At 38.2% G+C, this 19,748-nt stretch overlaps 5 protein-coding genes across 5 annotated transcripts; 3 read left to right on the plus strand and 2 right to left on the minus strand.

Moving 5' to 3' along the window:
- Window positions 1-1,069: 1,069 nt before the first annotated feature.
- Window positions 1,070-2,000, plus strand: GCK72_017770 (uncharacterized protein; the record flags this gene model as incomplete). The annotated part of the gene is made up of 3 exons (XM_003112343.2): window positions 1,070-1,126; window positions 1,174-1,335; window positions 1,908-2,000. 3 exons carry the CDS (start codon window positions 1,070-1,072, stop codon window positions 1,998-2,000), a joined length of 312 nt encoding a protein of 103 aa, XP_003112391.2.
- A 1,720-nt stretch (window positions 2,001-3,720) lies between these two features.
- On the plus strand, window positions 3,721-4,148 carry GCK72_017771 (uncharacterized protein; the record flags this gene model as incomplete). The annotated part of the gene is made up of 3 exons (XM_003112689.2): window positions 3,721-3,737; window positions 3,784-3,845; window positions 3,895-4,148. The coding sequence occupies 3 exons, from the start codon at window positions 3,721-3,723 to the stop codon at window positions 4,146-4,148; spliced, it is 333 nt and encodes a 110-aa protein (XP_003112737.2).
- Window positions 4,149-4,279: 131 nt separating this feature from the next.
- GCK72_017772 (uncharacterized protein) lies at window positions 4,280-5,427 on the minus strand (the record flags this gene model as incomplete). Its single annotated transcript, XM_003112489.2, has 5 exons — window positions 4,280-4,411; window positions 4,459-4,563; window positions 4,609-4,696; window positions 5,050-5,247; window positions 5,300-5,427. The coding sequence occupies 5 exons, from the start codon at window positions 5,425-5,427 to the stop codon at window positions 4,280-4,282; spliced, it is 651 nt and encodes a 216-aa protein (XP_003112537.2).
- A 1,970-nt stretch (window positions 5,428-7,397) lies between these two features.
- GCK72_017773 (uncharacterized protein) lies at window positions 7,398-7,976 on the plus strand (the record flags this gene model as incomplete). Its single annotated transcript, XM_003112457.1, has 3 exons — window positions 7,398-7,664; window positions 7,762-7,902; window positions 7,956-7,976. 3 exons carry the CDS (start codon window positions 7,398-7,400, stop codon window positions 7,974-7,976), a joined length of 429 nt encoding a protein of 142 aa, XP_003112505.1.
- A 402-nt stretch (window positions 7,977-8,378) lies between these two features.
- Window positions 8,379-11,903, minus strand: GCK72_017774 (uncharacterized protein; the record flags this gene model as incomplete). Its single annotated transcript, XM_003112549.2, has 14 exons — window positions 8,379-8,522; window positions 8,567-8,803; window positions 8,854-9,204; window positions 9,253-9,370; window positions 9,420-9,499; window positions 9,548-9,679; window positions 9,725-9,976; window positions 10,028-10,240; window positions 10,285-10,483; window positions 10,713-11,111; window positions 11,324-11,494; window positions 11,554-11,654; window positions 11,703-11,780; window positions 11,832-11,903. 14 exons carry the CDS (start codon window positions 11,901-11,903, stop codon window positions 8,379-8,381), a joined length of 2,547 nt encoding a protein of 848 aa, XP_003112597.2.
- Between the last annotated feature and the right edge of the window lie 7,845 nt (window positions 11,904-19,748).

Raw genomic sequence — 19,748 nt, forward strand, 5'->3', positions numbered from 1 at the left:
GCAGATCAGTCCTCCTGGAGGCGGTCTCTCTTTTGACGGCGGCGGCGGCACAGGGCGGTAGCCCAATGGTGTGCTCCGCGGCGGAGGGCGAGAGAGGGAGCCGACAAATACACGGGTTTTCCGCTTTCGAAACATGCGCGCACTCGCGTGTCACTTCTACGCAAACACCTCCATTTTTTGCTCCCCTATATGCCATGTTTTCCTGATAGGAAGAAACAACTTTTGGACTTTGTTTCGGATGACATCGGGGACGATTAGTGAACTTTTTGCGAGAGGTGAGAAGAACCACTTGATCTATTGGAGTGGGGATTTTGGTTCAATTAGTAGGAATTGAATAGGTTGAAAGATGGAAAGGAGGGACGATAACAAACTTTTTCAGGTGAAAACTTAATTTTTCAGAATCCAATCATGTATTCTAGATGCCTAAATCTAGTAAGGGCGCTAACCCGAGCATAAAAGTAACCCGAGCATAAAAAAGGGTCAAGGCAACGATGAAAACCAGCGATTTAGATAACTTTCAGTTTCAGATTGGATTCACAGCGCTCTACAGTAATCCTTATGCCTACAGTACCCCACAACCACTACCGTAATCGATTGACAAAAACAAAGCCTCTTACAAAAACATCACTTTACTTTTTGCCATTGTTTTCCAGTTTCTTAAGATATTGGACGCTTCTTCCTTTCTCTCCCTCATTTTGCCGTAGAGCACTCAATGTTTACCGGAAGATTTCTCTGCCATGCATAGTGTGAAAAGCGGTCAGCCGTCGTCCATCATCGGCGCAGAACAAATATAGTGACCGAGGTGCTCTTCAGGTTTTTTTTTGACAGCAAAACATGCGGAAGTGGTTGCCGAGTGAAAAGAGTCTCTTTGTGAAGATCAAGTAGGTGATGATGATCGGACGGAACGTGAAGAGAGTACTTTATCTATATGATATAAAGAAAGATTATCAAGAATGAGATAACAGAATCTGGGGGCAGTTACAGGAACCATCCCCACAGTACCTAGCTGTACGTGACCGCACTGTCATGCAACTCAACTTGGAATTCCTTCATTTCCAAAAATCGAATAATGTACTCTGACGTTTCATTCGATGCAAATGTACACTGTGAAATTTGTAAAGGAGATGTGAATCTACTTTCTTTTTTCTTCCTCTGATTCCTCTCATGTTTCAGAAAGTTCAACGGAAATCCTCCTACTTCGGAATCGTTGCCATGTACTGTCTCTGGTGGTGTGGCGTCGGACTTCTGATCTACAAGTTGTCCATGATGGACTACTGTGAGAGTTGTTACTACATAAACTTCATGAAAATGGCAAGACCGAAAAGGATGCTATCGGTAATATTTCATGCTCAGGTTTAGGAATTAGTTGTTGTTTTTTGCTCGCCGGCGGAAATGATGTAATCGTCTGTTAATTAATTATTCAAACAAAGCGGGAGAACTGTCTATAATAGTGTTTGAACAATGATGCAGAAGGCACAAATGACTTTTGAAAATTAGAAGATTTTTGGTTTCCTTTTTTGAATGACACTATCCGATTGTTACTTTTTTGGGTGGCGTATATAGCAAGATCTTGAGGTGGTAGTTCGCTTAAAATTACTTATTGAAAATGGTTTTTCACAAAAAGTTATTAACTACAAAAATTATCTGCTTAATCAAAATTCGATATATTTTTGTTTGTATTTGACAACTTTTATAGTCTTATAGATTTCGGGAATCCGACAGTTCGGATTAGTTTCCAAAAGGTGTAGCTCTGATTTTTGCAATTCTCCATGTTTTATCTGTCCAGAGTGATACCGGTATACCGTAAAAATAAATCATTAACTACAAAAAAGATAAGCATTCTGACTGCTCTGCACACTCTCATCCTTCTCAATTTCTACTTATCTTCAAATTTTTCTTTGATCCAGCTCGTAGTGGATGACAGATCACAACTTGAAATGCCACCCGTTGACGAGGAAGAATTGAAAAAGAAGTTCGACGCGAATCTGCTTCAAAGATAATAAAACTAAAGCTCTTTTGATTATTTTTCATAAACCTGTTTCTCGATTTATTCCACCTTTTCATATTGTTCTTTTTTCTGTCATCATCACTGAACAGAACAGTCAAAAGTGTTCCGAATAACCAGTTCGCAGCAGCCAAATAAGCTGACTAACCCGTTGAAAGCGAAACGCAAATTCGGGTATTACGCAAAAAAAAACAGAGGCAGAGAATGGCATAAGAGGTACATAGTTCAACCGAATGCCATAATAAAAAACGAATTGAAGAGAAGAAGGAAGGAAAAGCTGAATTGAGAAGAAGGAGATTACTGTATGAGTCAGAACTTGGACAAAGAAGGTCATCACTTGGAATTTTTGAACATGGGACAGGTTTCCGAATTCATTTATTCTACCTAGCTTTCAAGAAAGGGGTTCGAGAAAATCATGAATTCAAAATACATCAGCACATTTGAAGATTGATCAGCTCCACTGACTAGGGAAGGCCCTCGAGTCAAAGTGGAGATATGGGTCGTGACCTATATCATTGGAAAGCTGAGAACACGCTGATTTCAAATATATATTCAGTTTTTGCCCTCGAGGCCTGGTATTCGAGAAAAACGGGGTCAAAGTTTGGACCCCTAACAAGTCATTACCTTACCGAAGTGTTAAAAATGTCGGCAGCGTGGTGTAGGCGGTAGCAGGGTGGTCAATGCGCAACCACTTTTTGGTTCAATTCCGTCCGGCCACCAATTTTTTTGTTGGTTTTTTTGAATTTGAAAAATTTTATCAATTTGAACAAAACTTTTTAAAAACCACTTCCCGATCCAAAAAACGAAACTTAAAAAACGAAAAAAAATTGGTGGCCGGACGGAATTGAACCAAAAAGTGGTTGCGCATTGACCACCCTGCTACCGCCTACACCACGCTGCCGACATTTTTAACACGCCGGTAAGGTAATGACTTGTTGGGAGTCCAAACTTTGACCCCGTTTTTCTCGAATACCAGGCCTCGAGGGCAAAAACTGAATATATATTTGAAATCAGCGTTTTCTCAGCTTTCCAATGATATAGGTCACGCCCCATTTCTCCACTTTGACTCGAGGGCCTTCCCTAGTGAGCTCCATTTGCTGTAAAAGCTAAACCTGAAACCTTCAGGAAAGTACAGAAGATACAGCAAACTAAACACTCTCTTCACAAAGTTTTGCGGTGAAGGCGCACCAGATTCTCCGATATTTATTTTTCTCACAAGTCAGCTCGGTCCTCTCCAATTCGAATTTCATATATTCAATTTTCTAGACATTCCTCAAGATTCAATTCAAGATTCAATTTTCCAATTGGCCACTTAAAAATGGTTTTGAATAGTCTCGTCGGCTTTGATTCCCTCTGAACTTATCCTTCCTTCTTCCTTTATTCTTCTCCATCTAATCCCAGAAGTGCAAGGTCTCTTCTCTCTTGACAGCACGCCGATGTAGTTTTCATCTGCTGTTAACCGGTTGGATCATCCCAGCGCTTACTCGACCGAATATCTTCTGGTAAGTTGACAGAAAAGGGGGAGTGGAGGGGAGAGAGTAGAAGAACAGTCACGCCCCATCAGAGCATAACATTAAAAAGACCTCGCAAACTGGTGTTGTGCAGTCAAATTGCTGTCTGATCCAAGTCCGCGACGACTACTTTATTTCATTTCATCATCATCATCATTCGAAAAAATGCAATTATCAAGTGTTTTTTCTCTTCTTTTTTCGTGTATGGTTGCTGTGTCAAGGTTAGTTTTATACGTATTCAGACAGAATATCTAATCAATCTTTCAGCGCTCTTCCAGCATCGTACTCATCATCAATGAGCGATCCACTTCTTGCTAGTCTCGGTCTTGGTAAGTTTCTGAAATTTTCTGAAAATTATCTTAAAATTTAATTTTACAGGTTCGATGGGAATGGGCGGAATGGGCGGCATGGGTGGTATGGGCGGTATGAATGGAATGTACGGAGGAATGCCACCACCGATGCCACCGCCTGGAATGAGTCCGTATGGAATGGGAGGTGGTTATGGAATGATGGGACCAATGGGAGGAATGGGAGGCATGAGTCCATATGGATCCGGAATGTCACCATATGGAATGGGAGGAATGGGCGGTTATGGATCACAGATGTCGTTCCCGTTTATGGGTAAGAAGTAATCAATTTGTATCACCTCCTCTCCACGAAGAATCTCATATCACTTTTTCGTCTTTCTCTCCATCGTTCTGTATAATGAAACCTAACATATTTTATTCACATCTTTTGTATACAGTGCAATTGAATTGTAAAACTAGCAGTATTGCCACCAGTAACAGAAACAGAACATGAAGATCAGACAGCAAATGACACCGGCGATGAACAGTTTTTTGTCCTCGCGAACACGTTTTTCGATGAGCCGAATTGTTGTATCAGATAATCCGAGCTGCAAAAATACAAGAATTTATCTATTCGAAATGCGGAAAAACTAACTGATTTTGTTAAAAAATGAAAACGTTTGTTTATACTCCGCAAATTGAACTTTTGCTTCTGAAGATCATCGAAAATGTTGGCACCTTGAGTAATCATTTGGTCAATCTGAAAGAAATTCGAAATTTATGAGAAAAATATTCAGAAACTTGCCATATTATTCGAGTGTTTCAACTTGTCGTTCATATCCAACTCTTCGTCGAACTCCAAACTCACTCGAGTTTCTTGATTCGTTGTGAACCTGGAAAAAAAAGGAAAATAAACTGAAATTTTCGAAATTTTCACAAAATAGGTTAGGAATGCGCCCAATCTTTATTCAGAATTCAAATATTTCTAATTTTACTCGAAATTCGTCGAACAAGTTCAAAACTTTTTGTTCCTCTACAGGCCTTACAAGCCGGAACGCGTGTTCCGGGAAATTGGTAAGGCGAATAATGAATTTTCAAGTTTTCGCTACTTTCTGAACATTTCTACTGGTCAGTTGGGGGAAATTCTGCAAAAACCACGGAATACTCATTCAAGCGTTGCCTAGATAATGCAAAAATACAGAAGATAATTGGTTTGCGAAAAAATCTTGACATCTCCGGTTCTTACCTCCTTTTCAACAATTCTTCTTTTTCTTGTGCTTGTTTTTTGCGATTATTGTGCCGATTTGTCATGGATCTCAACGAATTTTTGATGAGATAAACGTCACTTTTCAACTGATCCACTTTGTACGATGTCATCTGTCTGACCGTTGGCGGTTCTTTTCCCAAATGAGATTCCAGTCGGAACATGTGCGTTTCCGTCTTCCTGAAAAAAAAACATTAAAGATGTTATTTTCGAAAAAAGAAAATAAAATTACATTAAGCTACTGTTCGCATCCTGAAGCAATCTGTCGATTTCTATATGCCCTGTTTGACGTTCGATAGCTATTAGAAGTAGCTGAACGTTCTCGATTTCCTCTCTGACGCATTTGATCTGTGTGTCCATTGAAACTGAAAAAAAATAAATTAAAATTTTTCAGATAGAGTGAAGAAGTATTTTGATTGAAGATTGACAGTTTAAAGCATGACGCAACAGTGAAGAAAAACGGAAGAAGCGAAAAGAATACACGCTCGATTTCATGCAACGTTTATGCGACGTCATCATAGACTAGACACGTTGTAGAGGGATTTTCGGAAAATTTAGAAAAATCTGATTACATAAAAATATAGCCTTTTGATTGGAAACAGTGTATTAAATATTCACAATTTTAATAAAATAATTGTTTTGAAACTAAAAAATTACCTCCAAAAAAGGGGTGTGCAAGTGTGCTTCATTGACACGTATGATTAGAGATGAGAGACGACAGAGAAAATCGGCATGGAGGAGTACGGTAGATTTCAGATTTCAGCTGAAGACATCTTCTCGAATTCAAATTCAGGAAGCTACGTTTCATATCTGGAAGAAAAACTGAGAAAACCCCCTGATTCCAATAATTTCCATTCAATTTCAAATGTTTTTCTTTTTTTCTGACAATAAAGATATCAAAAATCCAACTCACTAAATTTCGAAGCAGAAACATGTTTACAACCGAGCTTTCAACACCCCGAAATCCCCACGAGACATGACCCGATAAAAGCCGTCAGAAGGGGGGTTTATAATGAACTTTTTATGGCCCGGGCGCGTAGCAATGATCTGGTTGAATGGGAGGAAAAAAGAGAAGAAAAAGAGAGAATAAAAAACTAGAGACGGGAAGCGCTTTTCGGTGAGCTGCTCTCCGTCATTTTTTTTCGGAGTTTCCAAGTGGCTCATTTTTGGAAGAAAAAATGTATTTTTTCTTTTGTCTCTGACGTATAAGGTTTGCCATATTACTGAATATTTATGGCTACCTATTACAGATCTTATCAATGTCTGACATTTTGAATTTCGGGGAAAAGTGCTTTAGATCTAGAGATGTATGAAAAACCTAAAACGTTCTCCCACAAAATACTTCCTATTAAAACTTTCTTTGCTCCAGAATTCAATAGAACTTTTTTGAAAGAGTTCAACTGCGTCCACTTTTTGTGCAATCTGGAGTTTTCAAAGATCCGAGACTTTGAATTACCAGGTAACTCTGGCTATCAAAACTCTCTAATCCCAAAGGTTTTCTACCGAGACCTGCTCCAACACTAAAAATCTATTTCTGAACCTCGCCGACGTCATCGGAATCTGACACCTTCTCGACAGTAGCTATTACCTCAAACTGCTCAATTTCACTTCCAGTCAACCCTATTATGTTGTCGTTCTCTCTTTCCTTCTTCTTCTTATTTTTTCTTACTAAAGACGACCTTGTCTTCTTCTTCTTCTTGGTTTTATTCTTGACTTCTTCTTGCTTTTTTTGCTTTGCTTTTCCTACACTTCCTGCCCCTTCTCTCTCTCCTTTTTCGAAGTAAATACCCTCGGGAGGCGAGGTTCCTCTCTCTCCAGATATGTGTCTGTTTTCTGTTTTTGTGTGTGTCAGAGGCGCATCAATTGCTATTGGCTTGCTCTCGATTATTCTAATCCCTTTCGGGGAAATCGTTTCTTTTTCATTTCGAGTGTCTCTCTGAAGTTTCGTTCGGCCCTTCCGACTTGAGTCTCTTTTCAGTTTTCAGTTTCAAACAAGTCAGTTTTCAGAGTTAAGATTCAACGAATTCGTCGAATTTGTGAACTGAATGGACGTGAGTCCTTAGCGGGAGAGGTATTACAACAACTACAACATCGAAGAGTAAGGATTGATGAGGTGAGGAATTTCTGATCAACTGTTCCTTGTGACGTCATAACTTCACTCTAATTTAGAATCTAGAAAAAGGCTCTCCCAGAATACCAGAAAACCCGTTGCAAGAACTTCTATACATACTTTTCAAAGAGTGCAATGAAGCCACCTACTTAGCCATGTATACCCAAAAAGAGAGTGGGAAACCCTTGTCCTTTTGGTTTCTTCTCCTCCCTCATAATCTATGTCCAACTACTCCAACTCTTCCACATCTCCTTTCAGACAAGCCTGCCTTATCCCAACTCCATCTGTTCCGACTCAACCCTCCGTTTCCATCAAAATCTTCCCTCCATTCGCCGAATTCATTGATTTTGGCGGCGCTTCTCGTCACGTTCTGACAAATGATGGCACGTGTCGAGTCGTTTTCAAGGTCAAATGCTCCAACAATCTCGTTTTTAAAGTGTCACCAGTATATGCTTTTTTAGATCCCGGTGCCACTGCAGAACTTCAAGTAAGTATGAAAGGACGCTCTAATGTGACAGACGAAAATATTATCGATAGAGCGCATTTTGTATAATAAGATTCGTCGTCTAACAATGCATTTTCAGGTTCTCCGACGAGAAGGACCACCGAAACACGATAAACTAATAATTTTGCTCAAAGAAGCCAAAAAAGGCGACAAAGACGCACGGGTAACCTTCACCGATTCAACACATACCGTTCACAAACACATTCTGCCGCTTCTCACGGTGAGTTTTCAGAAATTTTCTTGAAATAAGTTTCAAGTTGATCTCATTTTCAGCGAATAGTCGAGGAGCAGTGAAAATATGCAATTAATTCATTTCAACTAGGTTTTCAATTACTTTCATGAAATATATCAAATGCTTTCTTTCAAGAACAAAATGAACATTTATTGGTTTCATTTTTGCGGAAACAACACAACACATTATACAAGTACACATAAGTTAGGAATCGATGTTTGGCAAGAATTTTTAAAATTTGATTTCAAGAAAAAAAGTATTAAAACGAAACGATTTTCATAAGTGCGCTCCATCGAACAAAACATTTTCATTATCGGTGGAGCGTAGTTACAATAATTGTTCCGTGCTAATAACTTTGGAAATTCAAAAATAAATACAAAATCACAGGTTTGCACCAGTTATCATTGATTCTAGACAGTTTTTGTAGCAAAAAATAATCCAAAACAAAATAATTTTTGGTCAGCTCACTTATACAGTTCACACTCATAATTCTCATCTGGTAACAGGAAAAACGTCGTCATCATTCCTTTTCCTTTTACATTAATCTGTCCCCGACATTCGAATTTGTACCCGAGTGGTTCCAGTATTGATTTCACTTCTTCGGTTACCTAAAATCACCTTGAATATCTTCTTGCCAAAAGTTAAAAGCTACCTGTATCCTTCCAGCAACCCCTCCACTATCCATCCGACTAGCCACATTCACACTATTCCCCCAAATATCATAATGAGGCTTGTCACTTCCAATAACTCCTGCGACCACTGGTCCAACATTTATTCCAATTCTCAAATTGAAATCGTTGAAACTGTGAATATTGATTGATTCGAGTTTCAGCAGCAGCTCTCTGGCAAATAGAGCAATCGCCTCGACGTGAGAGTTATCGGCACATTCCTGAATATATTCAGAATTTGAAAATCAAAATTATTTTTTCGAAAAATTACCTCTCCCGCCAATCCACTTGCCACCATATAAGTCGTCGAGATAGTTTTGATTTTCTCGATCTTCTTGAACTCATCTCTATCCAGAATCTGATCGAAATCAGAAATTATTTCGTTGAGTAGTCTCAGACACTCGACTCCCTCATTGTTTCCATCACATTCAATATAAAACTTGTCGAATGCCGTGAGAGTTGCAAACATGATACAAGCATTATCACGAGATTCATGATAAAGTTTAGAGACACTCGTGGCATCTTCCACAAAGTGTTTCGCCACGTGTGATGGTAGAATGTTCTCGAGAACACTTCGATTCTGCTCGTGCTTCCTTTTCATTTGGAGCTGTTCGTCGAGTGCCTATAAAAACAAAAATGTTATCGGATGTCTAGTCAGAAATTATCTTACCTGAAGTTTCCAAATGAAGTCATATCTCGAGATAAGTTCACTCCTTCGTGTACTGAAGACAACTAGCAGAAGTGTCAAACAAGATAAGATACAGAAGTTGGCATATGTTGTCAGCAATCTGAAAATCTTACAACCATAGATTATTCTTGTTTTTTTCAGAGACTCACGTTTCATATTTGTTAATTGAAATCAGTTTTATCGTTACCAAAACGATAAACGACGAGAAATAAATCAGCGACATCAGTAACTGAAAATTCCAGTTTTCCACACTGGTTAAAACGTTTTAAAAACTCACTTTTGTTAAGAAATCCACTGAAAGAATGACGCAAGTTGCCAGTGTACAGATCTCAAAAATCTCAAAGAAATCGGTGTAACTGTTCTTGTAACAAGTTTCCAAATCGCAAGACAGGTTTGTTTGAAACATTCCCTAAAATTTTTCAATTTTTTTCTGTTTTAAAACTTAAATTCTCACCATCAAAACCACAATTTGAATTGATAGCAAAATAAAGAGCACTCCGGAGACCATACTAACCAGTCGAGCGTGTTTTATCAATATCCTTGTCAAAATGAAGATCATGATACTTGTTAGAAGAATAAACATTTGTGGAATGAATGAGAACATCATCAGATTCATCAATCCGAATTTAATTCCTATGCAAATAGCAACAATGGCTACGTACAAAGTCACTTGGAAAGGAATATCTTTGTACTTCATTCTCACGAACTGAAATGTTCAAAAACTGTAATTCAGGGTTTCTCAAAATCAAAACCTCACCTTATTCTCCACTCTCACTTGTTTATATTTCAATGACCAATTCTGACAGTACATACTCTTCCAATTCTCCTGATGAATTGCCTGTATGCCTTGTCTTAAATGTGAATCCACATTCTCCACGAGCACTTCTTCTTCAGACAACCCATTTCGAGTACTCGCTCCTCTTGCTCGTGTAGACATTCCTGTCAGTCTCTCTTGCTTAGAAATTCCTCTCTGAAATATTTTCCTGTAAAATACGTTAAAGGAATAAATCTTACTGTAGATTTCCAAGGAATCGTCAGTGGATGGTTCGTTGTTTCCTGACAAACCATATCGTAGTCTGGACTCCGATCCACTACGAGCCAAGTCTTGATTTTCTCTTTTTCAAGGAACTTCGAACGACTCGCTCCATTTCCTTCCTCCAAAATGTATGCTCCATTCAGATACTTTTTGGTGGCATCAGTGATGTGCACACGGCTGAAAATGTCAACAGTTAATGTTAAAGTCTTTCATTTTTCCAGATTAATTTCAGCTTTCTCTTCGAGATTCTAAGAAAGCAAATTTAAAAGAAAGGTTGGGAAAATGGGCGGAACCTCTTGTTTTTTGTTTTCAAAAATTTCAGTTTATGTTGTTGAGAGGTTATATTTCTTGCCTTAAACCCACCAAAACACATTTATCACCAAGACTGATCTACTCCGAAACTAACCCTGGTAATCCACCACTTTCCATTTGGTTTGCCAGTGTCACATCATTGCTCCATACGTCAAACTGCCACTTTTTCAATCCCAATACTCCACAATGGGCTTTTCCAGTATGAATACCGACGCGCATGTTCACATTGACGAGTGTCATTTCACGGACAAGACGGATTGCCTCGATCATATCACGACCCATTTCAACTGTGTTGATTGCGTGATTCTTCTGGTATTCAGGCACTCCACAGACACAATAATAACAGTCTCCGAGGATTTTGATTCTCATGCATTGATGGATTGAGGCAACTTTATCGAAACGGGCGAATAGTTCGTTGAGCATAAGAACGAGATCTTTCGGGTTGTATTCAGATGCCAGGTTTGTGAATCCACAGATATCAGCGAACAGAATGCTGAAATTGTTTTCAGGTACAATTTTTCAGATATAAAATATCTCAATCCCTGCATCCATTACTGTTAATGACTAATATCTCAAAATCTGAACGTGTTTAGAAAAAGTTGTCAACTACAATATTTGCGTTCCAGATGTTCTCTACTTGTTCCATATAAATTTTTTATTCAATCAAAGATTCCCATTTTCCCGTGAAAACCCTCTCCCATATACCTAATATCCTCATATTTCCTGATGTAAATCTTGTGAAACATGCGTTCTTCATGAGTGTCTTGCATGTCTTTTTTCACTTCAAACGCAATATTTTTTGGGAGAACTGCCAGCAGAATCTTCTCTTGTCGATGCATTTCCTTGTCAAGAAGCATTCGAGACTGCACACATTTTCTGGAAAACGAAAAAATGAGGAGGAAGTGAGTTTGCTAATCTTTCAAAAAGAAACTCACCTCGTCTCATGAAAAGTTTTTCTTTGCACAAATTCAGTTGGATAATAGACTAAACTTCCCACAACATTGACCAAAATTACCATCATTATTCGGGTCAATATCTGCAAGAAAATGAGTGAAACTGATCACAAAACGTTCAAAAATCTTACAATATCCAATCCTACTGTATAATCTGTCAAAACTCCAAGAAAAGCAACAATAAATGTCAAGCAGAATGTTGAGAAAATCTGAAATTTTTTCCAGAAAATTGATGTTTGATTTCTCAACAAAAAACTCACCATTAACATAAACGACATTGGTAAAAGAGAATATGTTGAAAATATGAGGAGATAGGTGATTGAGGTACGCATTGAGCTGCAGGCGGAAATTATCTGAATTCAAGGATTTGATCTTTTTGGTTTTTGATTTTTCAAAAGTCTTACCACACAAGAAACTATGCTTGCGATACAAACGAGTTCCGTCCTCTTGGCGTGAAAAAATGATAAAATTGAGATTACAATCTGAAAAAAAAGAAGTGAGAGGGTTATGCTACCTGTCTACCAAGAACTTACAGTAAGTATACATAATACTGAAAAGTTGAGCCACGTACTACTAAGTGCTGAAAAGATGGCTTCCGATATACATATGCTCAGAAGTATCACAAATGAGAACTGTAATAAATCCTTGATTTTTGATCCATCAATCAACAATGAAAATACCTGAATCCGCCCACTGTTGACTTGTTCAAAATAGAAAGAATACAGTGTGGATCGCTTCTTTTTCTGCGAATTCTTTCGATATCGAAATTTTTCCCACGGGAAATGATAAAATGAAAGAATCTCGTCGATTGATGGACATTCCATTCGATTCTTCATCTCGAGCTCTCGGAGCACCTGACTTCTGAAATGATTTGAGCTGGAAAAGAAATGATCAGATAAAGAACAAACCCAAATGTTTCCCGCATCTGAGAACTCGTCTTTTTGGAAATCGGTCTCTGTGATAACCGTGTCTGTTTATGTGTTCTGATAGAGTTATATGTTCGTTCTACCATCTTGTGAATCTGATCTGAAATTCAGAAAGAAACGTGTCAAAAGAAGGAAATAAGAGAAAGTCTATGTGACGTTGGTCGAAAAATGAGCCGTATCTGGGGAAGCGTTGTTGCAATGTGCAAAGCACAATGTTGTTAGAAAACGAGAAAAAGGGGAGAAGGAAAGACAAAAAAGGAGAAGAAGAAGAGGTGTGTTCATGGAATATGCAAAAATTGTGGAAAATTATGTGAAAGAGAAAAGAAAGTTTTGACGGAAATAGAGACAGTTCCGGTGTGGAAGAATGAACCGGAAAAATGGAAATCGTGGGAAAATGAAATCGAAATGAGTTCGAACTTTCTAAAAAAAGAAATAATAATGGGAAAGGGAGAAAGAGAAAAGAAGAAAGAAAGAAGTCATTTTTTCCAAAAGTTTATATTGTTTTCAATCAGATGGTATCAAGTTTCACTTCACAGCCCTTCACAGATTGAGAGAACATTCAGGTGGACGGAGGAGAGAATGAGCAGGATGGGCTTTTTTCTGTTCTTTCTGTTTTGTGTGCGGCGAACTTTTGATTTCCGATTGGTTGCTAAATAAACTTTTAATGGTTTATAGTTCTGAAAAAAGTTTAGACTCGCTTAAAACGGACGAAAAACCCTTTCAAGCCAAAAAACCTTACGAAAAAGTTGATGCGAACTCTCAATTTATTTCCCAAAAGTTCGGATGTAAGAGAGTTTTTCATAATGAGGCTCACATCATTCTTTTAATTTGAGACGCCATAATTAGGGGAGTAAAGTTCTCAGTGAAGGGAATCCATACTTCAATTTTCTCCATTACAAAAATGAAGATCTTGGTTTGAATAAGCAGTTTTTTTGTCATTTGAAAACGATCAAATTTAGCTATAAACTGTCCAAGGTAGTGGTTCTCATCTGAAAGTAATTGCATCTCTCAACATCGTGTTGAGACGTTTTAGAATGTCGGATTATGAAAAATATCGGTTAACCTTTTTTGTCACCATTTTGTTTGAAAGGTCTGAAAATAATCAAAAATGTGTACCCCAGAATGAGCTGACCACCTCGAACAATATATCCAATTGTGCGGGAAAGTGCGAAAAAAGAAATACCCGTTGGTGGTGTTCATAAGAATGCAATATACATTCTCCCACGAGTATGATGTGGTTTCGCTTCGACACAAAAAAGTTTTAATATCGAGGAAGAGAGCGAATATGCTATGAGATGGGCGGATAGGACTGGGAGAAAAATGTTTCCAGAAGAGAGAAAATGAAATTGTTTTCGTTCAAGACTTTTTGGAAAGTTTCTTGGCCAAAGCAAGAGTAAAGACGTTTTTCTTCTTCGTCGTCTCCTCGGAAATTTGTTTGAAAAATGACGGGCGCAACTTTGGGAGGGCAGTTAATCCTACTAAGCAGTAGTCTGTCCCGTGTTTTCAATCAGGGTTCCTCTTGAATCGAAATGGAAGAAAAAAGGGAAAAATAGGAAGAAAAGGAAACCCAAAAGTCTAGGGGCGGAGAGAGATGTCATCCCTAAATTACATCTTTTCAAACATGAAAAACTGGGAGTCGTTGTCGGTCTGAAACTAGACAAAAAACATACGCAGAAGGAAAAGAAGGAGGGGGTAAGAAGTTGACTAATTGAGTTAGTTGCCCATCTAACAGATGGAAAGGATCATGTTCTGAATAGAGAGAAATATTCTTAATTCTTAGAGGCACCCAGAGAGTCATGGCTAACATCAAAAAGATCTTGTAAGTGTCAAAAGAGAATCCCGAAGAAAACTCGTTGAATAAAACATTGGAAAACTGAGTATAAATGTAAGGGACACTGAAAATTCCGGAAGTTTCTAAAACTATTTGGAAAAAGGGAAGAGAGATAGATGAAAAATGAAAATGATACAAAAAAGGTGTTGAATACCACCGGACGTACGCTTATTGTGTATGTATGCAATCAATAAACCACCTTGTTATCTTTTGTTGTTGCTGTACTCTCTTCACTGTGCTCTTAGCCTCTCTTCGTTTTTCTTATCATTTTTTTCTTCAATTTCTCTTTTCTCGAAAAATCGGTCGAGGGAAAAATGGAAGACCGAGTGGTTTCTGAGTGCAACAGACGCAGTTCAGACCATACGTGGAGCATTTTGTTCCCATGAATTATTATCTCTACATCTGAATCTTAATAAAAAATTGATCACCAGTTTGAGAATAAGGACTTTCATGATATTGGTGAAATGAACCTGGAGAAAGCCGTGCGTAACAAGGAAGTCCACATATGTATCGGTTCTACGTATGGGTTGTGTAGCAACCCGAGTTGTAGTCAATGGATACGAAGTCGTTTTTAGCTCAAAAAGTTTCGAATTTGCGTAAAGCAGTTTTAAATCAAAGGAGCGCAATTGCAGTCATTCATAATTTCTTTTAACGCCCAGATACATATTTCGAGCCGTGCTCTAACGATACTGTTAAAAACTAAAGTAATAAAGAGAAAAATAATAGAAAAAACGAAAAGTTCTTTTTTTTTAACTGTAGCAAAAAAGAAGAAAATCTTGTGATTCTGAGTGCAACACGAGTTCCAACAAAGAATGAAGCAATAGGACGAATTTCAGATCTTCAATCTGCACCCAGTTACAGTAGTCATTCATTTCATATGAGCTTCAAAGGCTATGCGTACCCTAGGAACAAAATCAACCGGAAAAAGTGATTTCAGATTCTATCCCATTCATTTCATTCTAAAATTCCAGGCTCTCTGAAATTCTGGAACAATCTACGAACGAAAATCGAAAAACCCTTTTCATCTAATGATAGGGTCATAAAATTTAGAATCTGGAATGGATAGAATCAATCAAAATACTTAATTACAGTCTTCCTGAGCACACCTTGAGCACAAAAACATATAATTATAGTTTCGTGTTCTTCCTAGAAACACTGTGACCTATATTTATTGTGTTTCCAAAGATTGTCTCAAATAAGTTTTCTAGCTTGCACAGTATCAAATTTAGACTCTTCCTCTTCCCTCCCCGCCAACTGTTGGTTCTATAGACACACTCACGTTTTCCCACATAACCCAAATAGAAGAAATGCCCTTTTGTTTCTTCCAAAAAATAGAAATGTTTCAAATGAGTAAGTAGCTACACAAGAGACCAGAGCTAAAGAGAGACAAAAGGAATTGGGGGAATGGGAGGAGGAAAGAAGCAAAAAGCAAGAAGAAGATGGAAGAGAGCATCAATAAAAGATGGAAACAATTCCGGAGCTGATTTGATTCTTTCGCCTCTTCTCTCCCGTCTTCGATGTGTTTCGTTTTTGTGTGCTGTTTTCAAAATATGACCAAGAGAAACAACATTTCAGGAGGAGAAGAGAACGAGCAACTAAGCAAAAAACGATACTGAAGTAGCAACAGCAGCTGGATGTGTTCGTCTACTGCTCCCACAACCAATAAATCAAATTTTGAGAAAAGAAGAGAAAAGGAGGAAGTGAGGAGACGGTCCTCAGACATAATAGTATTCTGCAAACATGTGATTTCGATGATTTCTAGAGGGATCAGATGTTGTTTTTGGTTTTTGAAAGTTGGATGCTTCCGGTGGTATTCAAAAGTTTTCAGCTTCAAGAATTCTTTATGAATTAAGAATTGCGAGCTGAAAAGTAGGCGTATTGTGTATTGAATGCTGAAACTCCAAGCTCCATTTTTCTGGCTCTCTCATGGAAGAAAACGGATATCAGAAGCACAGACTGTTTTTTTCTCACACTGATAACTGTAAAACCAGCAACAAAGTTGTTTATTCATATTTCTCACGGAACGTATATTAAAAAAACTGACGATTTCGAAAATTAGAACTTACGTCAGGTCATTGAAGAAGTGATAGGAATAGAATCTGAAACAATATATTCAAAGCCAGTTGCTCCAAATCTTCGACTTTAGGATTTTGCATAATTGGAACTCAAAATAGGATTCAGAATAATACATCAAAATTCAGAATTTTAATATTCAAGTGTCAGCTGCTCTTCCCTGAAGATTTAGACCTTCGACGTCGGAGTTCTCAGTTCAGAATCCCAACTTCAGATGCAAAAACATAGACTCCTGGTTTTAGATTTTTGGTTCTGGAAAAGTATTCTACAGTTCAGAGTGGTTGCCTAAAAAATACAGTATCCCTGTCACGGAATTTCTGAAACGGTGTAACTCCAGTAAACTTTGGGCAAAATCATCGAAAACTTCAAAAAAGAAACTCTAACAATGTTTCCATGTTGCTCTGCCAGCATTTCAACATCACCAATCTTACTCCCATTCCCACAATTCACTTTTCTGTCATTTCTTTTTGTAAAACCAATAAATCACTGTATATGTACATCACTGCTCTCATTTTCTTTGTTTCCAAAAAAACCTCGATCACTTTTGATTTCTTCCAGGAACTACGGGGTCGAGTTCGTGAGAACTCTCCGGCGCCCGAAAAACAACAAAAATCACTAAAGAATAATTGCATTTTTTGATTTAGAAAGCGGCGACCACTGTTTATGAAAGTATCTCTGACTAGGTGTGATTTATTTGTAAGATCTTTGTGCATATTCTAGGAATGAGAAAACACTTAGTTTTTTTGTGAAACTGGATACAAAAATTTGTTATTTATTGTTGGAATTTTTTGAACGAGAAGCAATAAAACTGATATATTTTGCTCAGTAAATTCACACCTAATCCCAGATGATGGCTCCACTAGTTTCTAGTTTCAATCCTAAATTTAAACGTTCTTTTTTTCTAAAAAATAGCTAGACCGATTGAAGTTTTCCAGCGTGTAAGGACATTTTTTGAATTTAAGTAACCCGAATTTGGGTGTAACCAGTCCGGAATGCCTGGGGATGTTGCTTTCTTCTAGCTAGAGTGGGATCCGTTTGGTTCCTGAGACAATGACAAACAAGAGTTTTCGTCTGCACCACTTTCAGTCAACCTGGAAAATATATCGTTTTGAAATATCCTACATATTAAAAAAGAATCTTTCCCTCTTCCAAAAGTTCTCACGCCTTTCAGTTTACCAAAAAATGCTTTTTCCGCTTGAAAACCCATTCCTCTTGTCATCTGCTTCTTGCTGTTTCTAGTTTTAGACCCAAGTTCCGAGTCATGTTTCCATTTTCAGCATTTTCTCATTTTTATGAAATATTTCTGCTTCTTCCGTATCATTTTGTTGCGAGTCAGTGACGCGGAAACAGCTCTACTTGGACCTTAATTAAATCAAGTTAGCAGGCAACCTGCTGCCACAAAATATGAGTTTCTGGCAATTGCTCTAAGTGTTTTCAATTTCATTTTGTGTTGAAGTTTGTCTAGATTCTCAGAATTGTAAACTGAAACTTGCTCTTTTTTCAGTTCCTCCCATTACGTATATATCTCTGAGAATGAGAACAAAAGAAGTGTCAACACATCGGGTGTTCAGTGTTCAACGTTCTCTCACGAACAAACAAGAATTCTTTAATTCATGTTCTTTTAATATTTAAGTGGTCACTGCCCATTTCGTTTTTCTCGTAAACTGCCAATTACTTTAGTTCTCTGATTGTGCCGGGAAATTTATAGACAAATCTCTCTACGCACCATATAACTCACGCCGCTTCCTGATCGAATTTCCCGATTTCTTGTTACCGAGTTTTATTCCGTCTTTTATATTTCACCCATTTCCAGATATGAGTATAGACGAGTTTTTATCCACAGGTGAACCCAGTGATAATGTGAGAATTGTTTCTGCGATACTATTGACTATTGTGAGTTTTTTCGTTGTAAGAGAGAATGTGGGACGGTGTTACAAAATGTCATTATAGAGTAACCTAGATTTTCAATTTTTCAGTTGTATACTTTTTTCTCATAGGGCTAGAAAGAGTTGAGGAATTTCGAACTGAAATCTACCGAATTTCACCTAAGTCACGAACTAAATTTCGACTTGTAAAATCGACGTAGTTCTGAAATTATACGTAAAATCTGAATACCGTAGCACTAGCTCAAACAAAAATCACTCCTATATGTTGTCAACTGTACCATGCTTTGCATTCATTTGACAACTTGAAAGCACTTTAATGACTCCCTAAGGTTTTGCCCACAAACTAGAGTCATTAAATGCTTTTATTATTTCCGGTTTACTATATTTCCCATTTTACCGTGTTAAATTACGTTAAAACTGCTCATAAAGCAAACCACACTCACAATAATTATATTTGAATGCCCGCGCTTTTGTGCGGGCACCCACGCAGTGAGGGGCACCCACGCAGTCGACTATATAAGGCGACCGCGCGCCCCTCACTCGAGTTTTCCAATACCACTTGGTAATTATATAATTATTCACTACTTTTCGCGGTGTCCCGTGACGGTGTAAATTCCGTCCAGTGCCCGCTATTCACTGACGCTCTTCAATCCGTATAACACGGACAGAAAGGTAAGACTGAGTGTAAAAGTGTGTATATTTGCTTCCAAAAACGTCTTCCCCTCATAAGGGTTTTCGTATGTTTTTCTCCCTAAAATTCAATCAATCCCGGAACATCACTTCGGCCGCTCCATCGGACCGCCCTTTCGTATAATAATTGTTCCTTTATATTCCTTTCAATAAATTGGGATTCGTTCAAACCGTGTACTGTTATCTGCTTGCATAGCTTATCACACCGCTACCCTCACCAAACAGACATTACACTTAACTCCCCGGACATGGGTGGGCCCGCCGACGCCCGCTAGACCCACTTGTCCACATGGTGCATAGAACCGGTTCATTTACCCCTAAAAAGGTGAATGTTAGGTGGATTATCCCGAAATTATCGATTTTCGCGGATAAAATGAAACCAGAACCCTGTCGGTAGTTTAGTGTCTGTAGGCGAGTAGTTTTGTGATTTTCTGGCATTCAGAAACACTATTTCGGTCACTGAACCCCCTAATTTTCAAATTTCGATGGAATTTTCTATACATGAAACCCGAAGTCGGCGTTGTCCATCGGCGCTGGCATCGGGCGACGTGCATTCTTCGCCGAAAGGCACATATTCGAAGTTGAATCCACAGGAACCTTCGCTGAAAAGATGGCGAAATACTCTAAAAGAGTCGCCCACCAGAAAAAGATGGCGAAATACTCCAAAACGAGTCGCCCAATACTGAAAAGATGGCAAAGTACTCTGAAACGAGTCGCCCAACACTTAAAGATGGCAAATTACTCTAAAAAGAGTAGCCCAATACTCAAAAG

The sequence above is a fragment of the Caenorhabditis remanei genome, chromosome V (assembly GCF_010183535.1).
Source record: "Caenorhabditis remanei strain PX506 chromosome V, whole genome shotgun sequence".
NCBI classification, from domain to species: Eukaryota; Metazoa; Nematoda; class Chromadorea; order Rhabditida; family Rhabditidae; genus Caenorhabditis; species Caenorhabditis remanei.